Source organism: Hermetia illucens, chromosome 6 (assembly GCF_905115235.1).
Source record: "Hermetia illucens chromosome 6, iHerIll2.2.curated.20191125, whole genome shotgun sequence".
Classification (NCBI taxonomy): Eukaryota; Metazoa; Arthropoda; class Insecta; order Diptera; family Stratiomyidae; genus Hermetia; species Hermetia illucens.
The window spans coordinates 38656201-38672175 of NC_051854.1; the positions used below are offsets into that span (position 1 = coordinate 38656201).

A 15975-nucleotide genomic window follows, 5' to 3' on the forward strand; every position below is an offset into this window, starting at 1 on the left:
GACGTGTGGACAAAGGGATTCATTTTATCTACTTCTTTTTTTTTACTACTTGTCGAACTATACTTTTATGGTCTGGTAAACTTCAGTACTCGTCCCATCTTCCAGCTCAACAGACAGTCATCACCTTTCTTCATCATTCCACATTCCAGGAGACACTTGCTTTTCAAAAATTTTTCCACTTTTGCATGTAATTCAAATAGTGAGCATCGAACTTGGCCCAGAAATATCTATGCTAGTCCTGGATCTGAAGTCACATCTTAGTTGCCGGAAGATTTTCACGAAGTCTTTCGCTAAGCGGGGGCGATGAAAGGCTTCTCTGAATTATAAATTGGGTAGGGGTTAACACCTGCCAATCCTGATTATTATTGGATAATGAATGCAACAGCCGGATATCCAGTATTGCCTGGCTGGCTTCGAAAAGCCCTTGAAAGTGCCTGGCTCGTGGATCAAACGTGTTGCGGCACAATTTGATATTGAACCATATCTTCTTAGCACTCGGTTACCACCTTGCCCAGGCCTTTCTACCCAATTTTGAGGCCTGTTATAAATTTGTTCCATTATCGGAACGAACGCTCGCGGGCTGTCCTCTCCTGCTTATAAACCTCTGAAAGGTATTTTGTGGGAAAGTCCACCCAGTCCAGCCTTTGTAGCTCCACAAATGAAAAAAATATAAATCTTCATGATTTTTGGAGTTTGAAGACTGGAAACCTTAACCTGGAATGGCCCACAAAAATCCTTACTAACTTTTTCAAAAGTCCCTGATGGTCTAATTCGATCGAGGAATCCGCTTCGGACATACGGCGTCATCCTTGTGCTGACACACCAGCCACATGTCCTAGTTCACTTTTTCATCCTCTGCTGAGGATGCAGTATGTTTTCTATACGATGGACATTGTAATCCTGGCTCCGTAATGCTGATTATCTTTGTGGGCCTGTTTAATAAGCAGATCGGCCAAATGCGACTGCCTTAGAATAATAGGATGTTTTCACTCATCGGGTATGAGTGCTCGCTCCAATGTTCCGCTCATGAGAAGAACTCTAGTTGCTTCATCCTTTCATTTGCAAGTTCTTTAATAATTTCTATTAAATGTATCATCGCTTTAGCTCTCTTGACTATCCAGCGGATTTCTTTGACAGGAGAGTGACTGTCTGCCACTTGGTGAAGCGTTCAAATGGCTTGTCATCGTGCGATCCAGAAAGACAATATATAGAGGGTTATGCGTCTCATGGTGTTTTTCCGTGAGTAACGGCGCAGGGTGTATTGTGTTAGTAGTTCCACCATGCATCAAACTGGGCTAACTGCAATGGAATCGGAAGTTACTAGCGACGACTGATATTTCCAGTTAATTGGTCGGCATTGCCGACAGTTACCTGGGGAAAACGGATATGATATGACACTAATAATTGATTCAAGGACCATATTATCTCCACGGGTGTCTCACAGCGATCTGTGCTGTCTCCACGAAAGTGGAGCAGAACAAATAACAATATATCCCACCTTCGAAAAACTACTCTAGTGGGGAATGCCAATTAGAATAGGGTTGTATTCATGCGAAGAAAAAACCGCTGGAACTCAAATGATCCACTTTTAAGTTGGCCGATATGTTTTGATGATGGTAGTTCCAACGCGGACGACGCGTCTTCCGTCTCGTACCAAAGAAATATCTCCGAGAGGTAACCTCGAGCTAATTAACCAGTGATATCCAGTTTAGCCAGAGTGCCTTTAATAAAATCGCAGTTGACCGAGTTAAAGCCATTCGTGACATCCAGCGTCACCACCGCATAGCATTGACAGTGGGTCGTACTCTACGAAACCCATACTGCCGCTCCGATAGACCACTCGCTAGCTCGACGAACGCAAGCAGCCTGTTCTATATCATCCTCTCCAGCATCTTCCCCATAGTGTCTAAAAGACAGATAGGGCGATATGAAGAGGGTACGCCAGGTGATTTTTGAGGCTTGGATAGCAGAACTACCCCCTGCTTTTCCACTGGACAGAAACACTCCTTCCACCATGCACGATTCAAATGTGCTTATAAACCACTCGGCCTTACTAACAGCCAACGTCAGGGCTTTTTTCAGAATCCTGTCTAATTCCCAATTTGGCCATTGATCTCTCGTAGTTCCTCCTCGGTCACCCCGGGAATTGGGAAGACCTCGTCTTGAACTGTTGGCTAAGATCCAGTTTCTTCTTGGTGGGGAAAACGATTGCGATTATTTTAAACAAGAGTCGCGGACACGTCACTTGAGGTGATTTTTTTCCACGGACCTTTTCATTACAACCTTGCAAGCAGCACCCCGCAGATTCGTATTTGCCTTCTTAAAAGACTACTTCGCAGATTTCAATATTCTAACTCCGACTGGTGATGTTCTGGTTTACTTCTGGTCCTTTGGCAAAGTTTCCTCGCTTGCAGACACGATCCTCTCAACAGTAAGATTGCTTGGTTTCATCAATAGGTAGGTTCCCTCCTTCGTTTCTAAAGCCGAGACCGGATTGCCTGGTGGTCGCTGCTGGTGTAGCCTTCACTCATCTGCTATACCATCCCTCTCGCCAATGAGGTGTTGAGGTAATTCAGAACGACGATCGATCCTTGGAAGATGGGCACCCACCCAACGTTGGTTGGTACGATGCCCAGCTCCCCAATTTCAAGCAGAATTTGGCCCATAGTGTTCGTCATTTAACTTCCCCATACCAAAGCCCACGCGTAAAAATCGCCAGCAATAACTTTGGAGCTGCGGTCTCGAGCGTCCAACACTAAGCCGTCTAGGATCCCCTCATATTGCATTAATGTTGACCTCGGTGGAACGTAAAGGCTCACCGTTAACGTTTGCCCTTACAAAATCGACTCCCGAGAATACCATTGTTTCTTGAATGGCTTGCTATTTGCGTGCTCATACCGTCCCGTTGCTAGATGAGTCTTTCACTTACTTAGCACTGTAATTTCAGTAAGATTCGCAGATTATCGCCATGTCTACGTCCGACTCTCGAGTGGTTTGTGAGGGTAAGTCTTGAACTGCCTCGTCCTAAAATTTAGCTCCCCTCTATATGCCGGATATCTGAGTGATTAAAGAACAAGGCTGTCGTACGGAAGGTCGTCGTTCAAATCTCACTGGTAACAGTGGTATTTGTAACGTGATTTGACGTCGGATACCAGTCGATTCAGGTGTGAATGAGTACCTGAGTCAAATCCGGGTAATAATCTCGGGCGAGCGCAATGCTGACCACATTGCCTCATATAGGGTATCCTGTAGTGTTCCGTTACAGTCTTGAATGAAATGCTCTAACACACTTCAAGGCCTTAATCCACAATGGATTGTTGTGCCAACGATTATTATTATTATTATTTGTCCATTAATTCACGACCTGTAGATTCTTCCCCTTTGGTCAAGATTTAGGCCGTAATCGAAGAATTACCCATAAATTTCGTCAGCTCAACTTTCTTGGGCGAAGAGGCTTTTTTCTCCTTGGCCACTTGCTGGGTACTCAGGAATTCACGTATTCCGTCTCTACTTCATTTTTACGCGTTCTCACCTACCTTATGTTGATGAGGCGTCACCAGTGCCTCCCGCGTGACTTTGCCACATGATACTTGGGCGTTTTCCTCATTAACCGCCCTAATATAGGACAATCTAATGCGCCGTATCAAAGCCTTGATAATATGGTGGATATTCCGTCTCTCCTTGATGAAATCACATCGTTCTCCTAGTAAAAGAAACGCCCGTCTTTTACAACAACAGTAATCATGTCGACCCGAGGACTATCCAAGTTTCTTTCCATGTCCCGCGACAAATATCGACTGCCTTTTTTTTTTTTTTTTTGGGAGTAGGGTAGGTGAATGCTTTTACGCACAGAGTGTTGGACTCCCGCAACAGCACGCTGGCGGACTACCAACTAAACACCTCCCTGTCATCAGAGAACTAGCCTGGAACCGTTTGACACATTACTTCGGGCTAGCCCTCCCGATCTCCCGGCTTTTGGGAGCCTTCAAGTCAGGGAATTCCTTTCACCAACGGGAGGGGAGGGGAGGAAGGGAGTTGTTAGTTCAGGGAACCCCTTACCGTCCGATCCCTCTGCCGGTCGAGTTCAATCTTCTTCGTAGTAAGAAGAGCCCGAACATAATGCGCAATACGATTCCAGCTGCCAGTGCTCTTCAGCATCTCTCGCACAATGTTATCTGGAGAGAGCTCCCCTGTGTCTGCATAAAGCTGCTGGCGGAGGCCGTCCCACCTCTCGCAAGAGAAAAAGGTGTGTTCAGCGTCATCCGCCACTCTATTGCAGAACACACAATCAGGAGATCGCGCCTTCCCAACCCTGTGCAGGTAAGACTGAAAACGTCCATGCCCACTTAGAAGTTGGGTAAAGAAGTAATCAATCTCACCGTGCTTTCTGTTCAACCACGGATCTAATTTGTCGATGAGCCGCGCAGTCCACCTGCCCCTTGGCACATTTTGCCAAGAAAGTTGCCACTCGTTAAGGTTGCGTTGACGTTCTTCACGGGCAACCACTTCTCTTAAGTTTTCGCTCTTACGGCGGTAGATAGCTTTGCGCTCCTTGGCAAGGAGGGCAATGGGGATCACTCCCGCAATCACCATCACAGCGGGTTCGGAGACCGTGCGATAAGCAGACGCCACTCGCAAAGCTCCCCGCCTCTGCACTTGAGCGAGGCGTTTACGATGCACCTCCTTGTCAAGGGCATCAGTCCATACCTCCGCACCATAGAGAAGGACGGACTGCGTTGCTCCCATGAGGAGACGTCTCCTAGTTGATATAGGGCCGCCGACATTTGCCATTAGCCGACTCAAGGCCGCGACTCCTGCTGTAGTCCTGTCCGCTGCTGCTTTGATTTGCTCGAAGAAGCTCATCTTCGAGTCGAGCATTAAACCAAGGTATTTAATCACTGATTTTGACTCTATAGTCAACTCGCCGATCGATATGGGACGCAAGGTCGGGATTCTCCTTCTGGTCAGGATGACTACTTCGGTTTTTTCCAGCGCAAGGTTGAAACCGCGAGCAGTCATCCATCCGCTTACCCGTCGCATCAATATGCCAAGTCTGCTTTGCGCCTGTTCAACAGTGCGTCCGGCAACAAGTGCCGCAACGTCGTCTGCATAACCGACCAGGCGCGACTCTTTAGGCATATCCAGTCTCACCAGACTATCGTAGGAAGCGTTCCAGAGGTCCGGCCCTAGGATGGATCCCTGCGCTACTCCCGACGTGATTTCCATCCTCCTCTGGCCCTCTAGCGTCTCATAGAACAGGGAGCGGTCTTTCAGGTAATCCCTCAATATCCGCAAGAGATAGCTTGGCACGTGAAAGGAGTTCTCTAGTGTGCCTAGGATATCTGTCCATTTTACGGAATTGAAGGCATTTCTGACATCAAGCGTTATGAGGAGCACTATCCGTCGAGATCGGCGGCTGTGTGCCCCGGCTCGATTAAACGCATCTACGACCTCCATAACAGCATCCATTGTAGATTTCCCTGTTCTAAACCCGAACTGCCTTGCGGATAAGCCCCCGGCAGCACAGATCGCTTCAGCGAGTCTACCCCTGATGAGCTTCTCGAGCAATTTTCCGGCCGTGTCAAGCATACACAGCGGTCGGTATGCAGACGGGAGCTCCGGGTCTCCTTTACCCTTACTGATCAACGCGAGTCTGGCCACTTTCCAGCGACAAGGAAAAATGCCCTCCTTCAAGCACGCGTTGAACGCTTCGAGCAGCAATTCTGGCCGTTGGTGGAACACCAGTTTGTAAACTTCCGCCGGGATGCCATCAGGACCTGGCGCCTTCCTGTTTTTCATAGTGAGAACCGCTTCTTCGAGTTCTCCCATTGTGAAAAGGAGGCAATCCACGACGCTTTCCGCGCTGTTTACATCAACCCGTACAGGGTGTCTGGGGAACAATGCCCGCACAATGCGGTCCATCTGGTCGGTGCTCAATATGCAGGGCTTCCGCAGAGCCCCGATTTTCCGAGTGACAAGCTTATAGCCAAGTCCCCACGGGTCATCATTCACCTCATTTACAAGATTTTGCCAGCCGCGAGCTTTGCTTTTATTTATAGCGCTGCGCAGTCTCCTTTTTGCTGATCTATATTGTGCCTTTATGGCACATGCCTCCTCGTTGGCGTACAAACGTTGCGCCAAACAGCGGAGCTTATGACACTCCTTCCGTAGGTCGGCAATTTCCGCCGTCCACCAGTACATAGAAGGCTTGTCGCGCCTGGGGCCTCTCCGGGGCATGGAAGCCTCACACGCCGTCGTTATCAGGTTCATCATTGAATTTACGACGGTGTCAGCTGCGACACCACCACCCCCCGGAGTGCCCCCCAGCGCGGCCCTACCTGCTCCAAGAGCTTCGACGAACCTTCCGATGTTCACCTTCGCGACATTCCACACGCAGGGGGAACGTCGTGTTGGTGCTCGCCGGCAAGTAGCGTCAAACACTTCGAACGCAATGTACTGATGATCACTTGCCGAGAAGTCTTTTAGGACTCGCCACCCGTCCACCGATGATGCCAGAGATTCTGACACAAAAGTGATGTCGGGAATGCTTCCTTCACAACCTGGGCGCCGAAACGTTGGCGTGGATCCGGTGTTTAAAATTACGAGCCCGGTTCTCGCCGCCATTTCCAGAATCCATTTCCCCCTGGAGTCTGATTGAGGCATGCCCCATTCAAGAGCCCTGGCATTAAAATCACCGCCAACCAGGATTCGTCCCTTCGTGCTCGAAACGGCGTTCTCCAGAGCATCAAGCCGGCGCCGAAAGTCCGGAATCGCCTCATTCGGCGTCAGGTAAACGCTAAAAAACGTTATCCCTAAACACCGGATCCAGACAAATCTGTCCCCCCGGCCTTCGGCAAGAACACGAAGTCGAACGTCGTCCCGAACCTAGATGGCAGCGGTGCCCGATAAGTCGAGATACCATGAGGACGGGTCCTTGTTTCGGTATTGCTCGCTAATCAGCATTTACTTCCGCAGCGAACTGTGCTAGCAACTGGTGAGCGGTTGCACTCCGGTGCATGTTAATTTGCAAAATGCGGATCATGGCGTTCGCACCCTAGCCCTCTCCGATTCCGCCCTGAAGATTGGACACCGTCCCGAGCCCGCAGTGTGTGCGACGCTTTCGCCAGACGCGCCACGATCCCTGCAGAGAACACAACTCTCGCTTTCCTTGCAAGTCTTCGCCTGATGACCCGCTTGGTCGCATCTCCGGCATGCTGTCCTCCTGTCCGGACCCTTGCAAGCTGCTGACGTGTGTCCATAGTCCAGACATCTGTAGCACTTGGTGGGGACTATCAGCATTCGTACCCTGCATACTACCCATCCGATTTTGATTCTTCCGCTGTTAAGGAGTTTCCTCGCATATTGCTCGGGGACATCCACCACGGCAAGTTTTTGGCCTCGAGCATTTACAGTGGTAATACCTACCCGGGCATTGGTTACCTCTGGACATTCACGCTTTAGCGCCTCCTCTACTTCGATCTTTTCTGTGAGGTAGTCAAGATCCCGTATTTCTAGAGAGCACATGGGTTCTAGGCTGGAAACAAGAGCCTTCTCCCCCAATAGCCCCTTGACCGCTTCGCAGAATGTGCTTTTTTTGGTCGTCTTTGGGCCCAGTTCGACGAGAACTCCACCACTCCTCGTTTTCCGTATCGAAGACACCTCTGCTCCGTTCTCCTCGGGTTTCATCCTGTAGCGGATTTTGGACAGACGTATCTCTGGCGACGGAGTCCGTTGTTTCTTTTTATCCTTTTTCGCCTTCTTTTTTTGTGCCTTGGAGACTACTTCGACAAAGTCTCCTTCAGGCACGTCGTCCTCTTTCCGCTTTTTCCCCTGTTCACTTTGCAGAGGCTATCTGCGATCCGTTTGACGCAAGCAGCATTCTCAGCGGGGAGTGCGACTGTTTCTGCTCTACAATCGTCTTCCGCTGCTCTCCACGTGCGTCTATAAAAGGAAATGCGATCCAGTAGTTCCTCCAGTTCCATCAGCCCGTTTTTGACGCCTTTGCTGACGTTTCTCTGAAGGAACGTTGCTGACCGCATACGTTTCACCACTGCTGCGCACTTTCTGATGAGCCTTTCCTCTTCGGCTCTAGCGAGGACAGTGGAATGCACTTCCACTCGATTTGTGTCCAAATCCATCTGCTCAGGACTAGCGTTTCTCACTGAGCTTACTTCCAAAACAGGGGCACTGCAAGGTAATGGAGTTGCCATCTCCGCACGGTCAGTCGCGCCACTTGATGAGGCTTCCTCTTTATTTAGGCGCCCCGGTGTCTCATCGGGTATATCAGCCCTCATTGCCTCTTTCACTGATCGCTGCGGTGAACGACGCATTTTTGTGCTCCGCCCAAACGCACCCAGCTCTTCCTCCTTGTCTGTTGTTTCGTCGTTTTTTTTTATAATTTTTATAATTCTCCATGAAAAAGGTACCAGCGCATCGTGTGCAAGGGAGCGGGCCGCAATAGTCAAGAACGGGTATACCCTCGGGGACACAGCCCCTACCCCAGTTCCCTGAGGCCTGACCTACGCTTAGCCGATCCCGGAATTCACGGACGGATCAGCGCTCGCTCGGGGCAACGCGGTCTATCGCGGTCCCGCGACAAATATCGACTGCCTAGGGCAAGGGTCCTCGGACCTCGGTAGTGACCTTCAAAGTTTTGAACTCTCGTGAAGAGGACCTAGTCTGGATCTCATTTTCACTCCACTAAGATCTTTTGTAGTACAGCACTGTGGTCACTAGATATCGACGACTGGGTACCCGCTTGTCTACTCCTAAAATCCGCCGGTACTGGGTTTCCGAAACCTTGTAAAGAAATTAACCTTTGTCGTCCTCCATACTTTTGCTTTGATTTCGGGGTTCCCATAGCCAATTTTTCTCCACGGGTGGGTTTTCTCCCTACCTGGTTTTCGCATAAGCATGACCATTTGGCATCTCCACACAGGTGGAAACTATCCTTCATTACCTCTGTGAGAGGTGTGTAACGAGAATTGCCATACACAAACGTTACCTCCAGGGCTGTAGAGAGAAAATCTGGGCCTGGGGTGAAAACTATAGAGACCAATCTATTATGCCTCAGCTATTTCGTCTCTCTATTTCGGAATTTCCAGAAAATTACGAAGATGATGAGAATTATTCCCTTCTCCCTCTTCTCCTCAGGTTTGAGCAATCTTCGTTTCGTTCGCCGAAGGGATATGTTCTTTGGAGCTCATGCTGTGGAACATGATGTATGCTGGAATGCTCGGTCTTCACGTGCCAAACGAAGCAACGTTGATTGGATTTACCCACCCTGGCGGTGGTAGTAGTTGCAGAACACCCAGAGGACGTGTAATTGAAACCGTTCTTGCCACCAAAGCATGGCTACAAATGGTGAAAGTGGACCTGGCGGACAATAAGACGGAGGCGGTTCTTATTACCAATCGCAGCGAAAAAAATACTGTCAAAATCTGGGTTGGTAATCACGACGTTGTTTTAAAATCGATCATTAGATTCCTGGGGGTAATGATCGATGCCAAGTTGAGCTTCGAGGGACACCTAGACTATGCGCCCGAAAAGGCAGCAAAGGCTACCTCGTCTTTAGCAAGGATGATGCGTAATATTGGAGGACCAAATTCTAGTCGGCGGCTGCTTATCGCAGGGGTAGTGAAATCCTGTTTGGACGGGAGTATTGGACAACACAGTGAACCAAAGAAGGGTGAGTTCGGCATATCGAGGGTGGGTGTGCATCGCATATAGGACGGTGTCCGGTGAGGCAGTGTCTGTCATTGTGGGGATGACCCCTTCGATCATCTCCTCAGTTTCTTCGATTGAGGCACACTGTTTCTACCAGAGCAGGAAGGCGAATTTGGCGAAGGTGACCCACGAAAAGCCACTAGAAAGGAGCTGTACAGGAAAAGGCAGCAACGGTGGGATAATTCCGAAAAAAGCCGCTGGACCCATCCATTAATCCCGTGTATTGAGAGATAGGTCGAACGAAAAGAAGAAGACATGGTGGATATAGGAAGTACTTGCATCGCTTCGGATTAGAAGAGTCACGAATGGGTCGCTACACCCGAGAACCCGGAGCATGTTATATTCCATTGTCCGACTCAACGGAGTTGCTGGACCTCATAATCTCGTGGAGGGGATGCTGAGATCGAAAGCAAATTGGAGTGCGATAAACGCAACAGAAACTGCGATCAAAGAAAAGTCGTAGGAGCTATATAAAGCCTGGAAAGCGGTTGAGAGTCCAACCCTTTCAAAGGATATATTAGGCGCAACAATTTTAAGCAAATTAAAAACAAATTTTCTAAGAAAACATTTATTATGAGATCTGATCATTAAATAAGAGGACATGGATATTGAACTCCATCCTTGCAGCAATACTCCTTCCCATTAGACAGGTTCGAATTCACCCAATTTGGCTTGCAGTTCTGAACGAACAAGTAAGCCTTTTCTTTGTGGCAATCCCGTTCCATAGTACTGCATAAAATTGGTCCAGCATTTGGTAGATGTTTGACGAACTGAAAAAAAAATGTTTCAAGATAATCACAGCTGAATAATGGATCCATAGGATCATAAGACTCACAGCTTCTAAGCATTTATTTTGACACTGTCGAATCCCGAGCGGGGTGCAAGGAAAAACCTTGTCCTGTTCGTGGCGCACCACTGGTGCTCCTTTGGGTGGCTCCGTGCTTCCTTTCTTGAACTGGCTGGAGAGAAATACGCCACATGTGCAAGGATATATGGTGTTGTTCTTCGGTCGGGGAGTTAGTACATGGTGTCTTCCGGGACGAGGAGTCACGGTTGGTGTAGACGGTGTGGTTTCGGTTAGATACAAAACAGGCGGTACCAGGGCATTGCTAACAGGAGGTTGCGTTTGCTGCGCACCATATACTAGCGATCTACTTCCAATCAACACAATCGTTCCAATGAGAACTGCTTGTCTTAAGATTCCTGAATCGAGATGAGATATTTATAACTTTCTTTCAAATCTGGCGAATACTTTACCCATTGTCAATGTAGTCTTCTGAGCACTAGCTTCCTTTCAGAACAGTGATCCAGCCACAGCAGTGAGCCAATTTAATAGTGTTCGGAGTGAGCATTCAATTTCCAAGTTGGTAGTAATTTTATGAAAGGTCAGCAGAACGCCAGCTGCTTTCTGAAGAAAGTCGCTTTTGTGTTTATGATTAGGAAACCACGGAAGAGGTGATGAAAGTCCAGGTATTGGGTAGCCGTGGACATATCTCTTGGTGTTTGGGTTATGATTGTGCACTTAATATGAACACTGCACGTTATTGGTTGATATTTGCATTGTCTTCTACGATGTTATTCGGAAGCATTTTGTTTGGAAAATAATTTTTCACAAACTTGTGATCATGACGTCAACTACTGGCAATTTTCCGGGCTGTTGTAAATATTTTGAAAAGACCTTGCTTCTACTTGCTAAATTGGATCCTCTCTCAGAATATAATGAAGATTTGCAAAAACGCGACCTTCAACAGTTTCCGGAGTACGAATTTCAAATAATCCGCACAATATATTTGAGAATCGGGTTTCATTGTTTATATATATACATGAATGTTATGCGAGGGAAATGGTGTTTGCTTTCAAATTTCCACACGAATTAGGAACTCTTTTGATAATACGTACAACAAGCTGATACTCATGGATAAATTATGGAAATTATCTATTCTGATTTGCGAGAATTGAGGACAACAAAACAGATTGATCAGATACACGTTACACAAGTTACAGTAAAACCCTGCTTTGGCTCGTACTAGTGGTTAAAGGAGCCAAAGAAGCAGTCCCGTCTGTCAAATCTCTTCACTTATAAGGACACACTCGGTAGACGCTTGTGAATTTTTTCATATGCGCATCTGGATGGATTGTGATACTTATAACTAGGCCGAATAGATATGAACAAAAATGGGGATGGGAAGGATATCTAGGAATATAAATTGCTGTAAGGAGGGAGGAAGGGAGGCAAAAGGTTCCTCATTAGTTGACATTCATCTCAGAACTTAAAAAAAGAAAATTGATAGTTGATAAATGTGAACCGCAACACTGGTGCAGTGCCAAAAATGCAGCGATCGACGTCGTCATCTGTGTGTTCCCGACGGTTCAGGAATCCGTTAGACGAGACTGTGACTTCCGAAAAGCCGCTTCCTACTGTGCATAATAATGTAGCCTCAACATCATCTCAGGAGTCTACGCACCAGGCCTCTCAATCTGTGTTGAATTCGCCTGCAATGCCCTCCTACATCAGGGTTGCTTCCACTGGCTCAACACCCCTAATCCAGCGGCCCCCATGCGGCGAGTTACGGTCCACCGAGTCTCCGATCCTGTCTCGCTCCATCGCGCCTACGACGGGACAATATCCACAGCCTCTTCAGCAAGTTTCGAATCGGAACACAGCCGCCCCACTTTCTGACATCGTTCCTGTCGCCAACGAAGCTCCGCTTCTCGCTATCGCCATATATCCTGGCACTTCATCCATCCATACCAGTGGCCCCAAGTTAAAGGCGGCGTCCCCATCTAAACAGCTCTTCATCTCCAGGCTAGCGTTCACAACTTCTACGGACGATGTTCTGGAGTATATAAGGAGCAAAGTTGGTTTACTCTCTCTCCTTTGTCCTGCATTAAACTCACAAAAGACGACAACACCGACCGGGTGATTGCATCTTTCAAGGTTACTTATCCACACGAAGTTGATGTCCTCGGCAACCCTTCTTTCTGGCCTGAAGGTGTATTCATCAAGCCATATAAGCGCCCCATTTCGCGGGTAAATTTCAGGGCAACCCGCCTGCCTCGCCGAGGTATATAACTGGATCCATGTTCACTGTCCGTCTGTTTTATCAGAATGTCAAGGGTTTAAGAACCAAGCTGGGGGCCTTCAATTTATCCGCGCTGGCTCAGCAACACCATGCCATTTGTATCTCCGAAACCTGGCTAGACGATGCCATATTATACTCCGAGCTCCCCGAAGGGTACTCCACTTTCCGCTGTGACAGGGACCGGGATGCTTCCCGTAAGTCCACTGGCGGTGGAGTCCTAATTGCTATAAAAGATTCACTCCCCGCTGAACTCGTCTTCTCTTCCTCTGGCTTTCCTTTTAATTGTGTTGTTCTTCGTGTCTCCCCACCCAACTTCCTCCCGTTCATTGTTTCTTGTGTATATGTCCCCTGTGCTAGCCCTTCTCACCTGTATGAAGAATTGTTTGACAGTTTGTCTGAACTCCTTACCGTCAGATTCCCTTCCGTCCCTTTCTTCCTTTGTGGGAGATTTCAACCTCCCCATGCTCAACTGGCCTTATCCAACAACCCAACAACCTCTCCCATTCTTCTCTCCCACTTTCTTCCTTTTTGTATTCTTGCTCTGCCCTGAATTTCAATACCACCAAAAACTCCTTGGACCGCACTTTCGATCTCTTCCTTTCCAACCTCCCCGAGCGCCACCTCTCTTTATCATCCCCGTATGTAAAAACCGACGCTCACCATCCCGCGGTTGAATTTGAAGCGGAGCTCCCTCGTTCAAAACCCAAAAACAAGTGCAAATCCACTAAGTTCAACTTCGGCAAAGCCAATTTTGACGGTCTGAAGTCAGCTTTAGCGTCTTTCAACTGGGTACATATATTAAGTAATTCATCGTGTGATCAGGCTCTTAACACCTTCTACAATATCCTCTCTGATCTCCTCTCCTGTTATGTCCCTTCTTCCTCTCTCTGCCTACGTTCGTACCCAACTTGGTTCACAACGGAACTTCATAGTTTCGGGCTTCTAAAAATGACCCCGACCTTGTTCACTTTAAGGCTATACGATCTACTGTGAAGTCAATGGTCAGAAAAGTGCGTAAAAGGTACCTATTGTGCGTCGAAGCCGCCCTTGCCCGCGGTAACTTAAAACCCTTTTGGTCTCACGCTCGCAACTCTCGTAATCCAACTCAATCTGTCCCTTCTTCTATCAGCTTCGCTGACTCCACTGCCAACTCCCCACAACAATCCTGCGACCTTCTCTGCACCTACTTCTCTTCAGTATTTTCTCCCTCTAGCCCTTCACCCTCTACACCTTTCATAACCACAGACTCCTCCGAATCACTAGCCATTCCTCTCCTTACGCCTTCCTTGGTTGAGTTCCTCATTGGTAACCTTGACCCCAATGTCAGACCTGGCCCCGATGGGCTTCCTAATCTCTTCCTCCTTAACTGTAGAAAACACATTTCCCTCCCCCTGTGTATAATCTACAAGAAAAGTCTAGACGAATGCTACTTTCCCCGTCTCTGGAAAGAGGCCCTTATCATTCCTATCCTCAGGAGCGGAGACCCTTCCCTTGCTGTAAACTACCGCCTCATTTCTCTTCTCTCCTCTTGCCCCAAAATCCTAGAAAGATACGTCAACGACTGGTTGACCGCGCACTTCGGTCACCTCATTGTCAAAGAGCAGCATGGTTTCGTGAAACATAGATCAACGGCTTCAAATCTTCTGGTCTTTACCAACTTTGTTGCTAAACGCTTGAATTCACGACAGGAGGTACATGTTGTTTATACTGATTTCTCCAAAGCCTTTGACACCGTTGACCATAACATTCTCCTCTCTAAACTTTCTTCGCTAGACCTCCCTCCCTCAGTCATCTCCTGGCTTTCATCCTATCTCTCATACCGTTCCTGCAAAGTTTCTTTTCATGGTCACTCATCGGGTTCCTTCTCTCCTTCCTCTGGTGTTCCCCAAGGCTCTACACTTGGCCCCCTACTCTTCCTGTTTTTTATCAATGACCTCGACTCCATCCTCACCTGTCCGTATTTGCTTTACGCAGACGACCTTAAATTGTTTGCCTCTGTTTCGTCTCCATTGGACTCTGCTCTCTTACAATCCAACCTTGATAATTTAGCCCGTTGGTGTTCGGTCAACAAGCTAACACTGAATGTCAACAAATGCCACTGGATGCGCTATTCCCTTAAATGCTCCCCATCATCCTTTTCCTATTCTCTCAGTGGTCAACCCCTTTCACAACTGACCTCCTTCAAAGACCTGGGTGTAATATTCGACGATAAACTTCGTTTCAATTCCCACTTCGTTGACATCATCAATAGAGCTTCCAAAATGTCTGGTTTTATCCTACGTTCCTCGTCCGACTTTACCTCAATCCAGCCCTCCTTAACACGCTTCAATTCCCTTGTCAAAAACATCCTTGAATATTGCTGTGTAGTCTGGTCCCCCTACCGCATCCGTGACGGCCGCGCTCTTGAAGCTGTACACCGCAAATTCACCCGGTCCCTCTTTTATAAAAAGAACCTTCCACGGGTTGATTATCCGTCACGACTCCGCACCCTCAATCTCCCCTCCCTACAGCAACGCCGTATCTTCCTTGATATGTGTACTCTTTTCAAACTCTGCAATGGTCTGATGGACTGCTCCGCCAACTCGGATATTACTTTCCGTATCGCCTCGTCTCATAACACACGTAATGCGGACATTTTTGATGTACCGATCACTCTCCGATCCTGAAGTTTTGCCGGTCCTACAATGCCCTACAGCTTGGTTCCTTTGACTCTATGTCCCTCTCTAGCTTTAAGCGCAAAATATGCCATTTACTTGCTCCTCCCTCTGAGGACAATATGTAATAAGAAATTTGCTTTCTGTGTATTGTTCTCATTAAATAAATAAATTAATAAATAAATATCAACCAGAGGCATTGACGTGACATTGTTATATTCTTCAAACATATTTTAAATTGGATCCTTTTTCTTGGGGTCTCCCACCCCAAAAGATCTATAGATCTTTGGTAAGGCCCATTATAGAATATTCCGCCACTTCCACTATGAACCCTCCAAAGTACTTCGACAACAAACTCAGCTCAATATCTACTTGTATCTTGGAAGATGCTTGGGTCTGACTAGAACCACCCCCTTACACCAGGTCTTAGCTTTGGACAAAGACCCACCACTCCGTTTCTGAAAGCCTCTTCTGGCAGCCAAAGAACTTCTTAAATTAAAAGGAAGGAATCC

General features: G+C 47.7%; 1 protein-coding gene across 1 annotated transcript; it reads right to left on the reverse strand.

The window, feature by feature from the left end:
* Positions 1–10313: 10313 nt before the first annotated feature.
* LOC119658813 (follicle cell protein 3C-1) lies at positions 10314–11116 on the reverse strand. The gene is made up of 3 exons (XM_038066536.1): positions 10984–11116; positions 10562–10929; positions 10314–10496 (listed from the first exon to the last, which is right to left on the reverse strand). Exons 1-3 carry the CDS (start codon positions 10985–10987, stop codon positions 10314–10316), a joined length of 555 nt encoding a protein of 184 aa, XP_037922464.1. The 5' UTR covers positions 10988–11116.
* Between the last annotated feature and the right edge of the window lie 4859 nt (positions 11117–15975).

Bases quoted from the DNA above. Each gene is read 5' to 3' on its own strand.
- LOC119658813 (XM_038066536.1), bottom strand. The intron at 10,497-10,561 runs GTGAGTCTTATG...TTTTTTTTTCAG, and splicing joins AAAATAAATGCTTAGAAGCT to TTCGTCAAACATCTACCAAA.